Source organism: Linepithema humile, chromosome 3 (genome assembly GCF_040581485.1).
Source record: "Linepithema humile isolate Giens D197 chromosome 3, Lhum_UNIL_v1.0, whole genome shotgun sequence".
In the NCBI taxonomy this organism is placed as follows: domain Eukaryota; kingdom Metazoa; phylum Arthropoda; class Insecta; order Hymenoptera; family Formicidae; genus Linepithema; species Linepithema humile.
The window spans coordinates 11,619,260-11,643,438 of record NC_090130.1 but is presented as its reverse complement, the minus strand read 5'-3'; the positions used below and the strand labels follow the sequence as shown (position 1 = coordinate 11,643,438).

At 32.4% G+C, this 24,179-nt stretch overlaps 1 protein-coding gene and 1 pseudogene across 5 annotated transcripts; one reads left to right on the top strand and one right to left on the bottom strand.

Annotated features, from left to right (window-relative positions):
• Positions 1-3,349: 3,349 nt before the first annotated feature.
• LOC105679152 (uncharacterized) lies at positions 3,350-6,011 on the bottom strand (annotated as a pseudogene).
• Positions 6,012-6,178: 167 nt separating this feature from the next.
• On the top strand, positions 6,179-10,156 carry LOC105679183 (uncharacterized). 5 transcript variants are annotated; one of them, XM_067350902.1, is made up of 9 exons: positions 6,184-6,466; positions 7,392-7,789; positions 7,905-8,201; positions 8,488-8,638; positions 8,823-8,884; positions 8,960-8,992; positions 9,081-9,297; positions 9,381-9,518; positions 9,684-10,156. In XM_067350902.1, exons 2-9 carry the CDS (start codon positions 7,550-7,552, stop codon positions 9,698-9,700), a joined length of 1,155 nt encoding a protein of 384 aa, XP_067207003.1. In that variant the 5' UTR covers positions 6,184-6,466; positions 7,392-7,549; the 3' UTR covers positions 9,701-10,156. The 5 variants fall into 5 exon arrangements, with proteins under 5 accessions (XP_067207004.1, XP_067207003.1, XP_012234502.1 ...); XM_012379079.2 differs by having other exon boundaries at positions 8,781-8,884; XM_067350901.1 differs by having other exon boundaries at positions 8,488-8,692.
• Positions 10,157-24,179: the final 14,023 nt, after the last annotated feature.

Here is a 24,179-nt window from a genome sequence, read left to right as displayed (position 1 = left end):
TCAAAATCGTAATCCGTCCGGCAAGCAAAACCACGTCGACCAATCTGCGCCGCCGAATAGTCCGCATCAATCTACGATCGAACAGACTCGCGATACTACGAACGCACTCACCGACAAGCGCTCCGTATCGTACCAACCGTTGCGACACGATCGCCCGCGCTTGCGCTCTCGCCGACCGCACCGGGACGCCTCACGTCATTCTTTATAGTTTCACATTTATTTTCACGTCGTTTTTGTATTTAGTTTACACCGCTTTTAAATAATTATTTCACCGTTGTTCAGATAATTATTCCGCTACCGCCGATACTTCGCTTACGTTCACGCTGCTTTATATTTATTCCACGCCGCCTCAAGATTTATTTCGCCATTGCCAAATAATTATTTCACCGATATTCTGTTACTGATTTCACCGATATATCCTTTTATATGTATTTTACTTAGCTCAAATAATTATTCAGCCGTTGCTTAATAATTCTTTCGCATCGCATGTACACACACAGTCATCAAACATACTAAATTAAATAAACACGTCTTCTAATTTACCATTAACTAAACGCATTTTCTTTGACACACCCCCAACCGACCGAACCTGGATTCCGACGAGCTATACCGCGCTCGAAAAGCTCACACGGTTTCACTTGTCAGAAAGTGAAATAAGACGCATGCGATATATGTACCATTCGTTTTGATATGTAATATATGGTGAGAAATAAAGAACAATTTGTAAAAAATATAACTAAGTGTGTTCATAGTGTGTTCATAGTGTTATACCGGTTAATATACGTAAAGTGCGTGAAATCAAAGAAAAATGACATTGAAAGGTTAGATTAGGTTAGGTTGGATCTGTCAATGTAAAATGTAAGAAAAATTTATCGAGACATGAAAAAAAATGTTTTATTATTTAGGTAGAAAAATGTTTTATTTTTAACAATTTCTGAACTTTTTAGCTTATAACTGCATCAGGCATAAGCAGCATTCATATAAAATATTTATTTACATGTTACAAGAAATAAATGTTTTACAATATTTATACTTTTGAAAAAAAATACAGCACGAAATTACAGAGCAATTTACATTATTAAAAAAAGTAATAAAAGTATCTCGACATTTTGTACATTTGTTCAATGTAAAATCTTTATATGTTAACTTGTATGTCAATCGTAATTACTTAGAGTAATTATATGAGCGAATTTTTATAACAGTACGTTTCTAAGAAAATATGAACGGTTTTCTCTAATAAGACGTAATGAAGAAATGAATGCGAAATTGTGTGTTGCCAATCAACTTGTAGCTAAATATTCGCAACGATTGGATATAATAAATAGTAATCATTCCAGCTATGACAGTCAGATGTAACGGTACATTTACAACGGTCATCGATTACATATGAATTAATTTGTGCAAATGTGTGAGATACCAAACGTTCTCTACTTATATTTAAATGAAAACGAAGCACTGATACTAAATATATAAAATGCGGCACACTATATTTTAAATATTTATTTAAACAATAGTTTAAAGTGAAAAATAAGAATTGAAATATCTTTGGCTCAAGAAACATACATTTGCAGAAATTAAATCTGTATCTTCATATAAATGACCTATATTACTTAGAAGTATAAAACTATCACAGCACTTAGTACATATTCGTAAAAGTATTACAGAAAAAAATAAAAGTATCTTTGGCATCTTATAGCTTTGCACAAATTGGAATCTCTAATTACGTTATATGCGAAAGATACATTTTTCTTAGAATATAAAATGCTGCCATTTCTATAATGATACGTCTTTTGAAAGATATAACTCATAGTCATTCTTACTCATAGTTATAAACAGGAAAGAAATAAAAAAATTTGACGTTATCCATCAATTTGTAGCTAAATGTTCAATGCGATTGGATAAAATAAATTGTACGTACCATTATAGCAAAGACATTCCGGTACATTTAATTGATATCAACTTCTCAACTCTACTTATATTTAGGTAATATAACAAATCTCTGGTATTATATATAAAATACATACAATAAGTCAGCAGGTACTTTGCCTTATTTGGTTAAGGCTGTATAATAGTATAAAATAAAATCACAGTTTCATACTATATTTAACAAAAAAAAGAATAAAAACATTCATATATCTTTGACGCAAGAAACATACATTTACAGAAATTGAATGTCTGTATCTGATTATAAATTATACCTATATTTTGATTTAAAATAAATCTGAAAAAAGCTGAAATTTCTATAATCTATATATCTTTCAAAATATACAAACTATTATTCTGAGGGTGATCCTACAATGCAAATTGTCGCCTGATTGTCAGTCAATACAAAGTATTTTTCAATTAAAGCCATTATTAAGGGGGGAGCCTCGTATGAATCGCTAAAACAAAGGTGATTTTTAGGAATTTTTTTTTAAGAAACAATGCAACGGATTTTTTTTAAACTTTTTAGTGTTTTATAACATATATTAAAAAGTAAAAAAAAATTTTTTTTGTTTAAAAATAATTGATTATAGAGCCACTACCCGAGTCGAAATTTAAAACCTACTATAAACCTCATACATGGTTATTTGTGCCTCTAATAATGTTCCTTGACCTACAAGTTCTATCTTGAAAGTGTTATGTCTTCTTTTGGCCTTTCTTTAATCTTGTTGTCCTAGAAAACCCTTATTTTTATTGATGTTAAATATACAATTCCTACTTTCGTTCTTACAACTCCTACCTCTTTTGAATCTCCAAATCTTATCGAAATTTCTAGCAATAAAAATATTAATATTCAATCTATAATTGAGTTCAATTTCTATTATTTCAGATTAATATAATAAATGTTATAATATAAAATAAATAATAACAAATAAATAGTAAAAAATATTTTATTCCAATTCTTTTTGGTTAATAGGTATTCCTATGTACATTTGATTATCGATTTTCATATATACGCATACACATTTTAATTTTTCAATAGGAATAGCTGTAAAGTTATCTGTTTTGTGGCATTTGTGTAAAAAAAAATTAGTGTCGGCTACATTATAATCACCACGAACAAGGAATGCATCGTCAGTTGAAATTTGTTGTGCAATCGCATAATGTCTTTCTCTGTGTTCACATTGACAGAATTGTTCATTGCAATTTTGATGAATAGTTTTGATAAAACATTGAATTTCTGCATGATGTGTTTGATCTTCATTATTCACATATTGTATAATAGAAGATTCAGTTTGCAAATCTGTTTTATACATTTGCGATACATATAAGTAGCTATTTTTTAATAATCTAAAATACTGCCACCACGAGACAGTTTCAGGGATTCTTGAATTACACATTGCAGTGGTAATAATATTTGGTAGTCTTTGTAACTTCTTATATGCACCAACACTATAACAGTTAGGAAATATCTGCTCTATAATTTTTACTTGTCGTTTCTTGCTTAAGCAAAATTTATGGACAGGACCTATAGGCATTTCATCTATTAATCGAATCATTTTTATAAATTGTTCATGAGCCGTCGCTCTGTATATTTGTGTTTCAATATGCCGTGTTCCATGCACTAATTTTAAAAGCTGACCATTCAAATTCTCGTATTCAAAACAGGAGAAAACCCACAAGGGCCCCATTTTTATAACGTTATCTGGTAAGTGTCGTAGTTGATGGATATTAATTGAGCAAAACTGTAATCCATATAAATGTTCGAATTCACGGACAAATTTATTTAAAAAATCTCGAGCAATATTTATCATAAAAAAACTGATTTCTTCAGAATTTAGCATGGATATTGCTACTACTAAAAGAAGATAATGATTGAAATAATCTTGTCTTAAAATTCCTTCAAGAACTGGAACAGAATAATGAAAAAACCATGTTTTCAATTTGGACGCTTTCCAATGAAGTAAATCTTGTATACAGCGCGGCATACGATGCACATATTTCGGCGGCTTGATTGCAATGAGTCTACTATTAACGACATCAACGACAGCATATAAAGAAAAAGGAAAGCCTCGATATTTTACATCAAACCATAGTGATAACATTTTTTTCACAACACCGCTATCGACGCAATGTATTCTGTCAATTCCAACACCTTCGATAAAATCTGGCATAAGTTTTGAGAAAGCAGTGTGTCCCTTTATCCCCATAACAGGATTATCAAGACTTGCTCTATTAGCATATTCAATACATTCATTTAAAGATCTTAATTTTAATTCATTTTTATAACGATAAACATGCACAGAACCTTTTGGAATAAGCGAAACATTTTCACCTTTACAATAACACGAGGGACAACCATAATCTCCATTAAATTGAACAAAGTTCAAAAAATCGCTTTTGGCTGGTAGATCAGCAGTTCCCATTAACAGCACACCTCTTATAGTTTTTAACTCTATATTATTATATCTTTTTACTTCAATTTCAATACCTTTACTAATTTCTTCCAACGCTTCACGGAACTTATATATAAAACTATTTGCATTGGGTTTTTTATCTCCGTACCATAAGCCTAAGAGTAATGTGTTTTTTCTCTTTTTTCTTTCATTAAAAGGCAATTCATTGATAGTTAAGTATAAAGGCCACATACTAATTTTTGAGGATTTGAAGACAGGCACTCCATCAGTGTACCAACTGAAAGAAATATTATCAGGATTCCTTAGAAATCCATTATCAACCCATTTTCTGTATAAAGACCCATCATACACATCAGTTATAACATCAGGTAAATTGGCTATCCTTTCAAAACGCTTTTGCAATTGATTATAAAACCCATTTCTTTTGTACATTTCTCGTAATTGTTCAAGAAATGACAATTCGACGAAATATGAATTGTTCTTTCTAGGGCATGAAGGACAAATATCTTCAATTGATTTCAGATCTCTAGTGCAAAATGAACAATAATAATGTTTCTGTAAATATGTATCTTTAAGAGAGAAGTATTTTCTAAATTTATGTAAGCTATTTTTTTTTAATTGTTCAGGCAAGCAATGCAAATTTATTACTGTTATGATATCTGAGAGACATAACATATTTATGTTATGATGAAGAAGAAGCGTTAAAATTGAAAGCATACTATGAGAAATAGTCAAGGGGGCACCCAGATAAAGTGCCTGATCATCATAAAATTCGTCGTTATTGTTTTGCGCTAATTCTTCATACTCTTCTATTTCATTTTCCATATTCTCATACTCTTCTTCTGTTTCTGTTTGTTCTTCTTCAGTCGTAATATTGTAATATTCGTCGTCGTCTGCATAATTGGAAGCATTTTCTTCCTCAGTGTCAGTGTCGTGAATTTCTCTATAATATTGAAAAACATACAAAACAAAAAATTCTAAGTTTTGATAAATAATAGTGGAATATTGTAAAATAACCGCTTTTTTAACTAATTTAATTGATGTATTTGTTGTTTAATTCAATTTCATTACAATTATGTTTATTTTTTATATTTATAAGAATTTTGTTTTTTGTCAGAGATAATTTTGCATTGAGTTAAAATGAAAAACGTACCGTTGATAAGGTGATAATGATCTTTCTATTTGCATATCCTGTTGTTCGTTTCCTGCGTCGGCACGTCTAAAAATTTTTCTAAAAATTTGACGCCGTCTTCTCTGACCAAGGTCGCTAAAAGCTTTTCTTGACATTTCTACAATTGATGTAACAAAGAATTCGTTTTATGCTTTATCTACAGTTCGGTCGTAAATTCAATCAATAGTGATCATAGCTAATAATCAATTCTTTTATTTAAAACCGTTTTAAGTACCGATTAAAACAATCAAAAAGACGTATTAGCATTTTAAGACAGTATAAGATAATTTTATAATAAAAATGGAATATCAGCTTACAACCATATAAAAAAATAATATAAAAAGTAATATTAAAACAATACATACTCTTTTTTTTAAATGTTTCTTTTGCGCTGTTATCTATAATCCTTACTGAATAAGGTTATTTTCCATCTCCTTACTGAATAAGGTTATTTTCCATCTAAGAGGACAATATCTTTCTTAATCACAGAATATCGACAAAGATAGATGACAAGATTAACACCATCTATTGAGCGACTACCAGCATTTATTGATAACTGAACGTAGCGTAGTCAGATTGAGGAAACTATGCACACATATAAGCGAGAGTGTCGTGTGCTGCGCAAAGCACTCTGCGCAGTCATATACATACATTCTCATATATGTGTGCGTTCGTTGCTCGGGCTGTGGCGTGACTACATAAAATAATCATATCAGATCATAACCGTCGTATCAGTTATAACAGTTTGTACTTTTGTAAAACTTTCGACGAAACGTGATGCCGAAACCAAAGAAATACGCCCTTATATGGTGGTTAGACAGTGCCTACAAAGATGTGATCGATTTATTAGTATTGCCGCGAAATAACAGAGAAGTTAATTGTGTTGCATCTGTGAAATGGCGTGATAACAAAGGAAAAACAACCAAAATGCGTGCTAAAGTTCTCGCCATAAGTGGTAAGTACATATATGTGTTTTATAAAATAATAGTAATAGAGCCTGTAAAGATAGCAATGATATCTCCCATTATATCTTGGAAACTAATAAAATTGTTTTATAATTCTGATCAGAAACATGCATTTTCGACTGGGAAATTCCCGTCATTAAGATTGTTTGATCTTTTGTTAGGAAAGTTATTATAGAAACCGTCATATATTTTTGTCATTCGATTAGTAAATTTTTTATATTGCTTTTGTCTCTCTTTAGGCTATTATATAGGCCGAGTCTACAATAGATTTTTTTCCAATGTCAGCTAACTTTAATCTCGTTGGTAACTATATCTTTATCTCTTTTTTCAGAATTTATCTGAAAGAGACAAAGATATAATTACTAATAAAATTAAAGTTACCCGATGTTGGAATAACCGACTCCTAAATCATAAAAAATTGATCACTCAGAGATAAATCATAGAAAAATAATCAATTGTGATTGGTCAATTTCTTATAACTTAAAGCTTATTACACTTATTGTAGCCTTATTATTTTTAAAAGAATAAAAAAATCTCTATTTTGTTATTGTCCCTTTTATTCCAAAACTATGAATGTGCAGCTTTTTTTCAATCTTGTTTTTCTTTGTGAAATTTATTTTGTACTACTTGAATTTATAGAGCTTCAGAATACTTTAGAATATTTTAAGTTTTTCCATGGTATCCTAGACTCTAAAATTCTACAGACAATACAAAATTAAATAACAAAATAAATTTTACAAAAAAAACGAGATTGAAGAAATTTTGCAAATTCATGATTTTGGCATAAAAAGAACGATATCTTAACAGAATAAATAAAAATGTTATTAATTTAAACATTTTTTAATGATTTATACGTCTCATGTATTATATCTTTTTGACAATAATATTAATTTTATTCATTAATGTTTTTCTCAGAAAATCGTGATGAACTGGAAAATATTATTGTCAATGCTTGCGGGATAATAAATGATCCCTCAAATAAAATTTTCTCAACGGAAATATTGGAAGAAAGACAAGTGCTTACATAACAAGAAAAAATATGCAAATGCATAAAAAAATCAAATAAAAGACAAATGGAAGAAAAAATAAAAAAAGATCGCCCAATCTTTGATAAAGAGAATTTTTGGATAAAACCTGACAAAGTAGAAAAGCTCAACGAAGTTCGACTTCATTCAGAAAATATACGAGATCATCCTAAGCAAGCAATTAACGAAAGTCAGTCATATCTCCTTCCAACTTCTTCGAATATTTTAGAAGAGAAAACTTATGGAAGAGACAAGCCAGACAATCAAGGAGTTACTGAAAACTTTCATGTATGTCTCAAAAATGTTATAAATTTTATTATTCCATAGTAAAAAATAAACTATTATGTAATTAAAATCCATAATCTGAAGAATTAAATATCTATTTTATTTGATCATTTTTCAGAAACCTTCTCAAAATTTTACTGATACATGGAATTCTCAGTCAGAGTGGAAGAAACCGGATGCTAATTCTTCGAGCCAATTATACAGTAGCACAGATTCGTATTTTTGTGAAAATTATCCGATTAGAGAAGTGTCTCAAAATAATATACCCTTTGAGCAGTCAGATTACACTTTGATGGAAATAGGGAGTGTTTCATCTCAATCATGTGTAAAAAGCAGCAAGTATGAAAAGTCTAATAATAATTCGGAAAGATGTGTAAATCCTACAAAGATACAATCCTATGAAAATACAGTAAAGGTAATAACAACTAGTATTAACTTACAATTAATACGATGACAACTTACGCAATAATTGTTACAGTATCTTACATATAATTATATTACAGTATCTTAAGCCAGCGGCACACGGTACGTTTTTACTTACTGGAGTGATTGCAAGCTAGTGAAATGCTAAAAATGCACCATACAGCATATCACATTTTTAGTAATTTACTAATTCGCAAGCAATCCAGTAAGCAAAAACGTGTCGTGTGCCCCTGGCTTTACGCACAATTTTCTAGCTAATAGAACACTTTATATTATAGAACGTAGCAAAAACAAAATTTATCTCTGAAAAAAGATTGCGAAAAAATAAAGAGAGTAGTTCAGAATCCACATCTACCAAAGAATATTCAGAGAATATGCAGAATAATAGCGAAGATTCAACATTGGATTTTTCGGATGAATCTCAATATAGTGAGCAAAATTTAAATGCAGCACGATCATTTGCAAGATTAATACCATTTAAAAGTAATTTTCTAACAACGTAATTTTATAATTATATTACTTTTTTATTTAAGATTATGTTGATTATAATATTCTTTTATTTATGTTTTAGTTACCAAACGAGACATTGAATTTCTGCAATTTCTTCTTGTAGCAATTAAACATTCGTACGAAGCAGAAGCAAAAGCCGATCGAAATAATGAAGAAATTTTTGAAGTAAGAAACTTTAAAAGAGTTTAATATATTTAATTTTTTTATTTTATATTATTTATCTTTTTTTCTTTTGTATAGATTCCGGCGCATATGCTGAAACCTGGAGACAACGTAAAAAAATTGCTAACATATATTTTTAAAACATCACATATTTTACTTAACTGATTAACTGATTTTTAGTAATTAATAACTATTACAGGTGGAGATATCACCCAATAGTGGCTTTTATTTATCTCGAGAGAAAATTGCTTACATCGAATTAAAATCGACAACGGAAAATGAGAACTGCGATTGGAAGAAGCTTGTGCGAGAAACTCTTCTAGAAGTGTATGATGAAAGCATCACCAATTATTCTGCTACTGGAAGAAGAGGAGCTCGACCAGCAATTAATGCTGTACTTTTTAAAGCTTTATTTAGTACGTAATTTTAATTATAAGTCATTATTTATTTTTTTACGTTTATAATTTATTACAATAGTAGTATTTTTTTTTTTTTATAGAATGGGCAACTGAAAAAGCTGAAAGACCGATTACTCGGAAAGCATACATACAGTGCATAAATAAGTGTGCGTCGAATAAGCGTAAATATAGAACAAAAAAAGAAAAAAATGAAAAGCGCGCACCGAAGAAAGTAAAAAGTATATATAATTGAAAAATATATATATCAATCTTTAAACAATAAGATAATCTTTTATTCTATATTAACATCTTTTTTATTATAAATTATACATTCAAATAATAAAGTTACAAAAGCTAATTATTAATTTAATATTTTACACTTACACATATTTGTTTCTTTTCAGAAATTGATTTGCGATAACTGTGGAACATCCGTGATGGAAAAATTTACACATATTACGGAAATTACGGATAACTTGAGAAGCTACATATTTCATATTATTTTTTTAATAAACTACATCTCTAGTAATATTTTTTTAAGCTAAATTTTTTTCGAAAGCTAAATCGTTTTTTAATATTTTTTAATTTTAATTGTAAAAGCTAGATGATATAAAATTTATTTTCTTTTATGTCATTTATTGTTTTTTTTAGATTTAGACTTTTATTTTATTTGCGATATAATTTCTGGGTAATTTGAAGTTTGTTTATTTTGAAATATATATATTTTTATTTAGTGTCTATTTAGTTAATATATATTTTTATTTAAGAATATTAAAAAAAAATATTTTAAAAAATTAAGTGCAACTCAGTATTATATTTAGTATTATAAATAACTAAAAATTTATTTGAATAAATAAAAAACAATTGAAATTCAAAATTTTATTTAATATTTTATTACATATTTGACCTATAATTCAAAATTATTTAATATTCTATTACCACATTTACTTTATTTGTATTTAATGCATATCTTAATTTCAATAAGCGCAATACATTAATTATGTAATTTACTTAACTGCAGATAGATGTGTAACATATAAGTAAATATTATTTATATAATATTTGCTTATAGTAGCCTATTTACAGTTAAGCAAATTATAATAATTAATATATTGTTTATTGAAATCAAGATCCATACATTAAATGCAAGTAGAGTATATGAGATAATAGATTATTAAGTAATTTTGAATATTTATTTTCTAGAAATACATATTTATAGAACCTGGAGCCTTTTTAGAGGTTCTCAGCAGGTACTCTTTTGAGCTTCCACATGGAAAAAACGACAATAAGTAACAATTTTTAGTATCAAAGGAGGGCAATAGCCAATGTAATGTTATATCTATATATATGAATTAAAGCTTACATTGGTTCTCCAAATTCGACAAAACTTGTAGGTTTAATCTAGGCTAAAAATTTCGACTCGGGTATAAACAAATGTTGACGCAGCCTCATCACTGGAGTTGTGAATTGGCGGGAGTTGTAGCGTCTTTTGCACTCGTTTAAAACAAAAAAAAAAAAGTTTTTCTTTTCTATGAAATTATCTAGTCGATGAACCTAAAAAATAAGTAAAAAGTTGAAAATTGAAAAAATGGCAACACTTTAAAAAAAAATTGCGATTTTGACCCACAAAATGTCACCTTATTTATGCAATAAAAATTGTTTAAATTAATTATTTTACTAATTTTATAGGTTCATCGACAATTTATATTATTAAACTACATGTATACACAGGGACAACTCGATTGATCGAATAGTTTTTGAGTAATCTTTCCCGCCAATTACTAAAAACTGGTGTGGCGGCTCACCGCCACACCGCTGCACTGACGCGGTATAATACGCCGCGGCGCCGCTACGTGCCGCAGGCCGTCTACGATTATGAGCTTGCGGAGACACCGCCAGGTTGCGCAGGCGGTGAAGAGCTTTCTCGCGATCAAGCTTCGATCGAAGGGATATAAAAGAGCTGCTCCGCAGATCTTTCCTCACTCACTCGCTTCAAGGCGAGCTCTCTCCAGGGCCCTTGAACTGAGTCGTACTCGGCCTCGGCAGAATCTAACCAGAGACACATAGTCTCGCAGTTTTCCTCACGCTGCCTCGCAAGGCGCGTAAAAAGAAAACAGAGTCCCAGCATCGGCCGCACATTTCAACCAAGCGGCCCGCGGATACTCCACTTTCGCCGTCACCTCCTCAGTCTCTAGTTTAGAAATTGATTCCACTAGAGTTCTGCGTCCGGTTGACTCGACCACCAAGGGACACTCTTACACAAGGCGACATCCGAATTCGGAGACCTCTCTCTCCTCGGTACACGGAGCAATCCGTAATTCCGAGAGCCGGTTGCAGTTACCAGCACACCAGAGACTCGTTCCGTGGCAGTACAGACTTCACCGCTCAGAGCCTGCTCAGAGAGCAGTTGTCAGACGGAAGACCATTTCCCGAACGGAGTTCCACCGACGCCGGGAAAGGGGCTGCAACGAGCAATTGAACCGTCCTTTTTAGGACCCGTTCAACACACTAAGACGCGGCCGGTAATTTCTTACCGCGCCCGTCAATTTTTCTTTTGACTCTCGGCCTTACACTTTTGCCGAGAAAGCGCCTCTGGCGCAATCAATTAAATCAAACAAAACTTGTACATTTACTCTATTTCTCTGACGAGGAAAAATAAATTATATTTTTCTAAGAAATTGGTTTCATAATTTCAACCAAGTCGAACACAATCTATTAGGCTATACGCCTATAACTGGTTTCGAGAAAAACGCGTTTAAAGTTTTCGGTATTGAAAAGTAAAAAAGAAAAGTGTAACAACAAGTTTAAAACTGAGGCTCCGATTTCCTGCTTCTTCGAATTTCACACTTTGCTTGCACTCTCCAAATTGCACTCTTAAATAAGTACTTCCGAAAACGCGCCAAAAACAGTTACAAATTCTATAATCTTATATCTTATGGTACCGTTGACCAAGCGCCCCGCCGCGCGCTTGTATATCTGCGCGCAAGAAATAGGCTGTGGACTCCTTAAAACTTCGAATTTTGTTTTGTAACTTTGGGAATATATTTTCTACATGGATTGCTATTGATTAAAGCAAAAAAAAATTTTTCAATTTTTTTAACCGGTTACACGAGGCTCCCCCCTTAAGTTGTCATTCTTCGCGATAAAAACCGAAATTTTCAATGCACTGTAGAACCACTCTGTAGACAAATAGAAAAAAGTGTAACGTGTTTAGCACTTATTATCGGAGAAAAGAATCGAACTTTTATCTATCTTATTAAAGTAAATTATTAACTCCGCTTGCAACAATGTATAATCAATCTATATATGTGTATATATATACAATGTAAAATGATACATGTAACTTTTTTTTATACATTTTTATCATTTCATACAATATACGCATTTCATAAATATGCGTTATTTCAAAAATATATAATAGTCGCGTACACATTATAGAATTTCATACTTGATATAAAATACTTTGACATAAAAATTACCTAGAAATGTCCAAACATTAATATTCCTTGTTCCCAATTTTTGTGCCGCAATGTTATGAAAACTTTCTACTATATTATTAGTCCGCACAGGACAACGATAGGTACTAATTTTTAATGCCATGTTAGACCAAGTAAGTCTTAGATATGACATAAATTGTAAAATATCTGGATGTTCATTAGAAAGTTCATCAGCTTTGGTTTGTATTATTAATAAAGCTTCTTGAAACATATCTGGTGGTAATAAAGGCAATGCCATAGTCATTGAGAGTATCTTTTTTGGAACATTTGAAAGACGTAGTTTGCGCCATTTACGCAGTACAGTCTAAAATAAAAAATGTAATTTAATTAAAGCAATGCAATTTTTCACATTTACTACGATTTTGATCAATGCAGAAACATAATATTTGTCACGTGTGATACATTCTGTCTGCATTGAAGAACTCCGAGAAAAGATAAACAATACTAACAATACTTTTTAATTTTCAATTTGAATAATATGGGTAATATGAGCACAATAGCTACAACAAAAGCGATATTACGACAAAAAAGCATTTCAGGCATATATATCGAGCATGATTAAGAATAAAAGTTATGTATCACGTAAAAATCGCGAGGAAAATGCACGCATACGCTGTATTTGTCGGATAAAACACGAGAATGATGACAACAAAAGTGATAATATGTTAGAAGCACATCAGACACGTAACGACAAGAGCATAGATAGAAAACTAAGCACATCGCGAGAAAAAGCGCGGGAAACGTGTATGCGTTGCGACGTGAACTGGCCTCGGAATCACGCCAGATCCGAGGGAGCACGCCCAATGGAAATCGGTAGCTCGCGGTATCGGCAATAAATGCTCGATTCGGTAACTTACGGTATCGGAAGCAGATGCTCGATTCGGTAACTCGCGGTACTCCACGCTCGTCGGGAGCAAGGTAACTCGCGAAATTGGCAATAACTGCACTATTCGGTAACTCGCGGTACTCCACGCTCGTCGGGAGCAAGGTAACTCGCGAAATCGGCAATAACTGCACGATTCGGTAACTCGCGGTACTCCACAAAATTCGGGAGCAAGGTAACTCACGCGATATCGGTAACCGGAAATGGGCGCCAGGTGCGAATAATCGCACCGCGGTATCGGTAACTTTAACAGTTCACAAAATTGCTCGGCCGCTCCCCGCTCAGTATATGGCAGAGGGGCGCAGTTCTTTTACTTAACGTTAGATATTTGGAGTGAGAGGCTAACGCAAGGATAACTCAATAATTAACAGTTAACAATGATGTATTTCAGTGATTTAGTTTACAAGGGTAAAGATGCTTAAACTATTCGGCCGGAGCCGATACGGCGGAAATAGGTTGATACGATGGTAGGGCCCTTCGCCCTATAAATTCGGTAACGAGAATCGAGTTCGATGCCTACATCAAATCTCGGGAACGTGATTACGATAATTCGCCGCTGATCCGACTATATACAGCCAACGAAGGACTTATATTTTGATCATCCGATACGGCCGGTGAAGGCCAAATAAATAGACTTTAAACGACGGTAGCCTAATGGCCAGAAAGGATATGTCGCGGGTCGGCTATTTTTCGCGGGCTCTCACGCTTCTCGCCGAGACGCTAACTTTGCGGTAACAGCAGTCTCGCGGAGAACGTTTCCGAATCAAAATCCGCCCGCGAACATTCACCCACGGTACGGTGCTAACGCGACCAAAAGACGGTAATAATTGGTACTTTCAAAAGAAACGGTAACGGAACGACGGTAGCAATCGGTATCTTCGAAAGAACGGTAACGGTAGAACGGTACGGTAACAAGACGAACGACAAACGAAACGGTAACGAGAAGAGACTGTCGGCACTTAATTCCCGCAAGTCGGAGAGACTTTTTACGCGCTATCCGGAGCCGGCTGGACATGCGGTAATTGAACGTAATTGAGCGCTCACGGTATCAAAACTATGGTTAATTGTGTGAGAGACACAAAATACAGACATAACTCACGCTACCAGCCATAACCGGACGGAACTCTACGGCTACCCGAGAGGCGGCTTACAACGAGTGGACGTCTTCGGCGTCTTCGGTGTCGTCGGGCTGAGTCCCGGGTGTCGTCCTCACGCACTTGCGGCACACCGAACAGTGGCTCTTCTCGGCTCTGCACGTAGGTCCTCTCCAAGTCCGCGTCGCCTTCCTGCGCATCCTGCCGATTTTCCGAAAAGGGGGGCCCCTGAGAACCGCCCACAGTTCATCCAGGGCGCCCCCCCTCCGCTCTCTGTGGTTTCCTCAAATCTTTCGGCCGTTAACGTGTCGATGAGTCGATGTTCCCGGAAGAGACTGGTTAGGCTGGCCGGGCCATACTCCGGTTCTTCCGGGTGCAGCATCTTCGGGGTCCCCGGAGCCGTCTGCAGCCGGGCGAGGTCCGCTGCTGCGTGTTTCTGCGTTTCTTAGACTCTGTGGCTGAAACCAAAGCGGAGTTAGATAGGGCTTGGATGGCGGAGGCGACGGGATCGCGGTACCTGACCTTATGCCGTGGGGTCACTGACGCGTGACACCCGTCGATGATCCCTCGGCGTCCGGTCTTCCTGGCGATGCTGCATCTTCGCCCTGAGGCACAAAACACGCAACGCCGCCCGCACGGGGTCTCGCCTTACACTTTAAAAACGATATTAATGACATAAAACGGGAATGACAATACAAACAACGCGTACAAATTGTGGGGTCTCGCGGGTTGCTCTCTCCACGCGAAAAGCAACACCAGGACTCTTTGCTCCCTCGGCCGGGCTATCGCCCTTGTGACGGCGCTCGAAAAGCGTCACGTCACAGCGTGTGCACGCATTTATCACGTGCCTAGGCCGACATTCATTTTTCAATAGTATTATTGGCCGCATTCAGCGAATTTAACAGTTGAATAAGCGATTATTGCTATTGGGCTGTTCTATTATTAAATTTTTCACATAACATATAAATATATATATTATACTTCAATCACAAATAAAATTTATCAAATATAAAATTTTTTATACTACCCATACATTACTTACTTTGATAATCGAACAATCAAACAAGACAAAAATATGTTTGGATAAGAACTATACTCTTCTCGCAGAAATATTTTGATATATTTGATATTCTTCTAATTGTTACTTGGACAACATGACCACGATGGTTACGACAAAAGCGGTATTACGACGACAGCAATTCAGGCACATAATGACACGAACGTAGGATAGATTAAAAATTATGTACCACGGAAAAATCGCGAAAATCGAACACATATATGTACTGCATTAATCACATACAAGGCGAGCACGGTAGTTATAAGAAAAGCGGTATTACGACTAGAACATTTCAGGCACATATATTGACAAGAGCATAATATGGACTGAAAATAATGTACCGTGTAAAAATTGCGTAAACGCGAGCTGTTTTATTAGATTTCTCACATATTTTGAATATGTGAGAAATCTAATAAAACAGCTCGCGTTTTAATAATATACGCCAATCAAAAATAACAATTATTGATTATCGATCTCTCATTCAATTGTTAACTCTATTAAATGCGATAAATATACTGTATATAAAGCTGATCTTACATTGTTCTTAATATTATTGTAGCATTGTGATAGCCTACTCATTTTCTTGTTATTCAGATACCCAAAGGAATTTCGAAAAACCCATGCGGAAAACATGTTTTAAGTCAGCAGTGCACGTATAATACGTTTTTATCTATTAATTGCTTGCAAGATAGTAAAAAAAAATTAAAAATGCACAGTATACACAGTCTTGCTTTGTAACATACCATAAAAAACAATATTATCAGATGTATTCATAAATAAAATAAATTAAAAAAATGTTTTTACATGAAAAAATTCTCAAAAATTTTTTTAGAGCTTCGTATCTTTAAACTTTGAAATATATTTTTTTAATATTTTATAACAGTATTTTTAAAATATCTTTGTATTTATTACTTAAAATATGCAATAATTTTATCAATATTTACAAAAATATTGATTGTTTTATGGAAATTTTATATGTTCTAAACTCTGTGAAAGTTATGAAAAAATCTGCCCCTTTTTTAAAGATTAATTTTTAAAATTTTCTTTATATAATTATTTATTAATAGCATATATATATATTTATAAACACTTTAAATTTATTAATAATATATTATATTTACTGCGTGCATATACGCACGCACGTACGTATGCACACACAGACAAAGAGAGAGAGACATTTATGTGTTTTATATACTACTAATGATTATATATAAAAATCTATATATACCTGATTGAAATGGAACCAACATCCAGTTAACTTAGCTCTAGGAAACTTTTTGTTCAACGATTTTACTACAGCCATTTCAAAGTCGCTCATGATAAACTTGATATTTTGTTCAAGTTGTGGTATCAGTTGTGTAATTTTATCCCATAAAGCGTCATACATAGTTATTGTACGTACATCACATAATATAAATAATGTTGCAATACCCTGAAAAAGTCATGTTACTTATTTTTGTCATCTATTCCTGATACTTGGAAAAATTAAATAATTAAAATTTTAATTTTAATTTTAGTATCTTACCGTATCCACATATATCGCATATGTACAGAGTAAAGCTGCGCAATATGAGGTTTACATGGGAGAACCTTAGGCAAAATATGCAAAATAAAAGTTAATTATTAAATAAAATTAAATAGTAAATAAAAGGTAATTAGACTCTATATTACTCTATATGTTATAATAACTTGGTTACTGTCACGATTTTATAAACACTTATAAAACTTATATACACTTATATAATTTTATAACACTTATAAAAATTTATATAAAATTTCTTTATTACAGAAAAAGATAGTCATATACTTACAGAAAAAGTTCCATCGACGTAGATTTCAGTAGCAGAAGATAATGCTTGTAATAAATAATTGGTTGATAAAATTATTGCACTTTTTCCATCACTTGTAATTACGTTTTCTTTATAGATATTTTGTATGATATCAGAATTTTATAAAATGTCATATAATGATGCCAATGTATTAGGTACGGATGGCTGACTTTTTGTTTGTTCACGATGCATACTGCATCTTATAGCTGCAAAACTCAAATATTGTGCTGCATCTGGGTTGCTGAAAAGAAGAGAGATATTGTAAATATAATATAATATTGATAGAAAAACTTTCGTGAAAATACAATTATATAAATTGATTGATTTTTTTCATAATTGTTTAATAAATTTATTCTATTATGACTGATGTGCTGATAAAGTAAAATAGAAAAATTTGTATTTATATAAATTTTAATAAAATTGTTAAATTAATATAAATTGAGAAGCAACATTTGAAATTAGTAAAAAAAATTAAAGTATATTAGCAAAATGATGTTTCTAATAATATTAACAGAAGTATTCAAACAATTAAACTAAACAATCTAAGTTAACATAAGAAATTAAAAAATTTAGTTGAAGTTTTTAATGCTTAGTTTTCTAAGCATCTGTATATAGTGTGAGTGAAGTATTGTTTATATCTATGAGTGCATTCAAGGAAATATTTATTAATAGTAGTACAGATATGTATGCCATAAATGAATTCTGTGACATTCTAAGAACTTGTGAGAAATGCTTATGTATAGCAAAACTGTTAGTAATTTCAATATAACATTATTATCCAGCAATTTCTAATTCTACTTTTTTAAATTATATTATTAATTTTAACGTTTTTTAATTATTTTTTAGATGGAGGAAATAAATGGGAGGAAATCTGGTACAATAATTTACGTTTATGATGATTATACTTATAACAAGGATTCTCGTAATCCAAATATTCTGAGATGTAATACTCGTCGATCTTCGAATTGTTTTGGTACCCTTAAAGTTGATAAGGATGGCAAAATACATTTAGTTCAAGATCATACTCATGTTCCAATAAAATGGAAAGTAAGGCATTCTATCATGAAACAAGAAATGCTGCAACTTTGTCGGGATACATCTTTACCATTGAAAGAAATATTTGATAGTGTCTGCAGAAAGTATTTTTCAAGTTTTAGTATATTTTTCAGAACATTATATATATACATGTGTGTGTGTGTGTGTGTGTGTGTGTGTGTGTGTGTGTGTGTGTGTGTATGTGTGTGTGTGCACGCGCGCGCACTACTTTGTTTATAAAATTTGGACAAAATTACTTTTACTTGATTCTTATTTTAACACTCTTTCTTAATTTTGTGTTATTTGCATAATAATTTTTTTTTAATTTAACAAATTTTGCAGAATTTAATGGATTAATTAAAATATCTGCTAACATTTCTTGAACAATATTTTAGTTTTATTACTTTATTTTTAATAAATTCATATATGAATCTGAATTTAATATCTATTTTAGACGTTTGACTAGCATTCTATTTTTAATGCTATTGCATTGTGATTGTCTATATGCTTATATATATATTACTGTACATTTAAAAAATGTACAGTAATTGCCATTTTTGGCAATATAACATTTTATTGCTCATATTTCTCGTATTGCCTGTTTTATTACAATTATTACTATACTGCCGCAATATATTTATAAAGAAATGTACAATGATTGCTACAGTGGTTGACTCCTCGTTTCAATCAGGATTAAAAATCTTTTAGTGATCTATTTACGTTGTTTAACTTTTTACTACAAGTATCTCCCTTGCATTTCCTATCATTCATTTTTAATCCTGAAAATCCACTTGTGTAATGATTTTTTTCTTCTTTTAATTCATTAATATCTTTAATTTTATATGTACTCTAAATATTTTTTTTTGGAGATTTTTTTTTCTTTGATTACTTGAATCCATTTTTCTTTTTGTAAGTTAAAGATTATAGTAATATTGTATAAGTATACAATCTATATGTCAATCTGGTTTATTACATATTTTTTTAGATCTTTTTAAATTTGTTCCCCAATTTTCTTGGACTGGTTTTTCTTTTTTAATTTCTGTTGTTTTTTCTGCATCTTCCTATTCATTACCTTCATCTTCAATTTCTTAAAAGAGATTTATTTATTCTACTTTTTTTTAACAAGTTTTTAAGCTTTTTTAAATGTATCTAAATTTTACATCTCTGCTATTATTTAATGCTTTTCTTTGTCCCACAATGTATGCCCTATTAATATCTTATAAAGAAATAACTCTTACTTCTCTTATTATATTGTTTATGCGTGCGTGCGTGCGTGCGTGCGTGCGTAAAGGTCTCATTGTTTTTTTAAATTAAACCACCAATTTTTTTTATATAAATCCATTTATCACATTCTGTGTAAAAAATTATAAGGATCCGGATGTAATGAACAAAAAATAAATAATTTACGAGATATTTTATATCTTAGTTTGACATATTTTTTATAAAATATAAAATATCTCGAAAAATATTTAATTTTCGGTAATCTTATCTTAATATCTTTATGCACAGAATAATGAGGAATCAATTAATTGTGTAAAAAAAACAGTTGTTTTTAAAAAAAGTATGCAACTGCATGTTGCAAATTACATATTTTTTTTAAAGCAACTGTATTTTTTGCACCAATTGATTTGTCTCATTATTTAGTGCATAAAAGTATTAAGCTTCTCGAAAATTAAATGGTTTTTTTAGTTATTTTGTATTTTATGACAAAATAGATCAAACTAAGATATAAAATATCTTGTAAACTATTTTTTTTTTTTCTATTATACCCTTATAACTTTTTATACAGAATGTGATGAGAAATCGATTTATACAAGAAAATTATGATGATTCAACTTAAAAAAACAATGGTGACCTTTAAAACTCAAAAAGGTCATAAGTTAAAAAAAATTTGATGTACATTTTATTGGGGACTAACAACCATATTTTTTTTATTTTTGTTACTTCAATCAGTTATGAGATATTTGTCCGAATAATTAGACGAATATCCTATGTATGGTTACTTTCATTCAATTCATGTTTTAACAAACCTAAGTTTTTTTTTCAAATGCTCAACATATTTTTATGAGCTTAAAGTTTTAAATACAGTATATCTATTTTCTATTGGCTTTTTACAATTTAAAATATTCTTATAAAATATATAGTATAAATGATTTATTTGTTGATTTCTAATGTAAGTTTTTTAATTTCATTAACATTAATATTATAAATACTACAAAGATGATTATAATATTCTGTTACGTCCTGATAGATGTAGAATTTTTTCGTTGGGCTCGGCGATCGACGTAAACGGGCCTGACCGCTCGAGCCGAGCGGCACGTTTAGGACTTGCGACGGGTCAGCGACTGGAAGAGTCGTTTTTACTCCGTCAACAAGTCAACCGCTCGTGGTTCCCTTTTTGGGTCAAGGAATTGAATCCCTATTACCCGGGACGGAACCTTTGTGCGCAATTTGAGAGGAAAGGTGTGAGGGGATGACGAACGAGGAGGGTGTGGTTAAATGAAAAAGAACGAAAGTTTAATTTACTAAAGACAACATTTTAATTTGATTGAATTTATAATTAGGATACAAAAACTTAATTCTTGATCGCATGTATTAATAATTTTATTTGTGTATTCTTTACAATAGTGTGTGTGTGTGTGTGTGTGTGTGAGTGTTTCATTTTTCCGGAGGGAGGACAGAAGAAATAATAAAATAAAGAGGAATGAACTGACTTACTCGTTGCAGGATAGTTTCGGATCGGGTTGAATATGTTCGGTGGTTCTGAGCAGGCGCCCCGTTGAGGGATGGTGTGTAGGCGTCGGACCCTTTGTAAACGTGTGGGCACCCTGCTGCGGGATGGTGTCGTCAGGGTGATGGACCCTCTACTTGAGATGCACCACTTGGTCGTGACAAAGTATCCAACCTTTTTATTTCGCGGCCCGAACTACTTGAAAAACTGTCTTAAGGACTTGGCAAACTTGCTTGATGAACTGAGTGACTAATTGTGTATAATTGACGTTTGGAGCCACCAAAACACGGGTTTTTATACTTTTTCCTTGGGGTGGATCCATTTGGAAAATCTTAGATTTTTGAAGCGGGGATCGAATAGGAATTAGTCTTGTGAGAAGATTTTTAATGTGGGGGAGGGTGGCGTCATTTTTAGCTAATAGGATTAGGTTTAGGTAATTAAGTTACTTGGAATGGGGGTAGGAAGAAAGGGGCCTTAACGGATAAGGAATAGCGTCGTTTCGGGTCCATAAGCGATAGGGGGGTAGGTTTTTAAGGTGGCGTAACCCGGTTGGTGTTAATTAGTATAGGTGGGGTGCATCTCAGTGTCTTAAGATCTAGGTGGGCGTAGTCTTTAGACCGATCGACGGAACGAAGGGTGGTCTATAGAGGTGCTTGCCCCGATTCCCGGCTTTCGGATTGGAGGGTTGAGAATCGGTATATAAGTTCGCGAGACCTTGGGTCACTGATCTAATAAATTTGACAGTTTACGACTGTCGCGTGGCCCTGGAGTCGCGTGGAGAGTGCGATTAATGCATCTCGGTTTCCCAGACCTACTGAACACGTGCACCGTATCAGGTGTCATGCCTTCTAGGCGTGCGACTGTGGTCATTGCCCGATCGTCACTCGGTAAAACCCTATCTACTAGGGTTCCCGTAGGCGGAATCCAAATATATGGCTAGCTGGTGCCAGTTTTTATTTCTTACTTTAAACATCTGGAGTCGACTAAAGACTCCGGTTACCGCGAGTTTTGACTTTTATGATTTTTCTGACGACGTGGGGCACACTGACCAACCAAGGTATTTTCAAATATCTATCCCCCTTGCTATTTTTCTCTGTGAGAAAGTTCGAGCTCATGGTGTCTCGTGAGAAAAACAGCTCTGGTGTTATAATATTCTTTAAGAGTTTTTTGTTGGTCCCGTGTTTACTAGGTCTGGTATTTAATAAAAAGAAAAGAATCGTGAAGTCTGATCAGGACGTAACACCCCTCACCTTAGACAAATGTTGGGGGTATGCAACAGTTGCAATTAAATTAAAGATAGATTCTTTTCTTTTCTCGGTTAACATTCCCATTTAAGATGCCGAATCGTTCTTACATTGTTTGTTTGTTAAAGAAAAGGAAAGGAAAGGCGACCTCCAAAACCCCTTCCTTATTCCTTTCGTTCTTTTTGCTGTCGCTTACATACTGGATATATATATATTTTTCTTTTGACTTTATTTCTAATAATAAAAATCTACTATAAAGGATTTGGAGAAGCCTTTTTCCGTGGAATCCCTTTAAATGTTTGATAGAACATGGTAAAATGAGTAAAGAAAAGAAAAGATGGAGTTTTATTTACGTGATAATCGTGTCCCAAAAATGTCACGTACGAAGGCCCGCAGGTCAGTCCAACCACATGTTCCCTTTTATTGCTTTTCTGGATAGTCACTTATCTTCTCCATCCCTTGGCCCCAGCTCGGCTTTCATCTTTACACAGGAACTTCTCTGTACAGTTTTCTTATCTTCATTGTTATTAATAAAGTTTCCGCAACCTTCACATGGGTTGATCTCATGGATCAGGTAGGGTGATGTGATAGGTGCGTACTCAGGTTTGTCCTTAGTCACCGGATTATGACAACACTGGTGACGGGAATTGTGGTAGTCTACCACAATTAACGTATTTTTCCAATCAGGGCAGTCGTACATTAAGTTCCGTGAGCAGCGAGCAGACTCCAGGGTGATCTTTCAGTGTAGCGTCAAGTGGATTAGTGGCACTTTACTCCTCGATGTATGTATAGATATTTCTTCTTCTTTCTCCCTCTTTTTTGTATTTGTAAAAGTTGGTACTCTGACATTCTATACTGTGACTGATCATCAAGTAATTCTCCCTATAGCAAATTGTTAATAAAAAGGATTCCACTTTATCTAAGATTTACTTATGAGAGGATTACGGATATATGAAAATCCCTTAAGTATACGACATTATTTATTTATGTATGTATTAAGTAGAATATTTACTAGAAGTTAATCCTACGTCTAAGTTAATTATTTTGCTTATTTACTTAGATATATATATATATATATGCTTTTAGAAGTATGTATCTATATATATGTATATATGTATATAAGATTATATGTTTGATTATTTATTGAGGTAGTTAGTAAAAATTTTTTTTTTTTTTTTTTTTTTTTTGTACTATATATATGTTTGATATATAGAGATATATGTATATATAGATATTTTTTAACATTATTTTAGCCGTGTATATATGCGTATTTATATATATATATATATGTATGTATTATGGTTATTACTTATACTATTGAATATATATGTATATATATTTATGTATTTTCTCTCTTATAGAAGATAATTTAAAGATAATTTTTTATAAAAGATAATTATATAAAAAAAAAATTTTTTTCCCTTTTTTTTTATAAAAACTTTTCTTTTGCCTAATAACAAACATAATATATATATATATATATGTATATTTTTTTTGTTATTTTTATTAGTTATTATTTGTGATTATAGC

Coding starts and splice junctions, on each gene's coding strand:
- LOC105679183 (XM_012379073.2), top strand. CDS start 7,550: ATGGAAGAAAAAATAAAAAAAGATCGCCCAATCTTTGATAAAGAGAAT. Junction 7,790..7,904: donor GAGTTACTGAAAACTTTCAT/GTATGTCTCAAA, acceptor ATCATTTTTCAG/AAACCTTCTCAAAATTTTAC. Junction 8,885..8,959: donor ATAATGAAGAAATTTTTGAA/GTAAGAAACTTT, acceptor TCTTTTGTATAG/ATTCCGGCGCATATGCTGAA.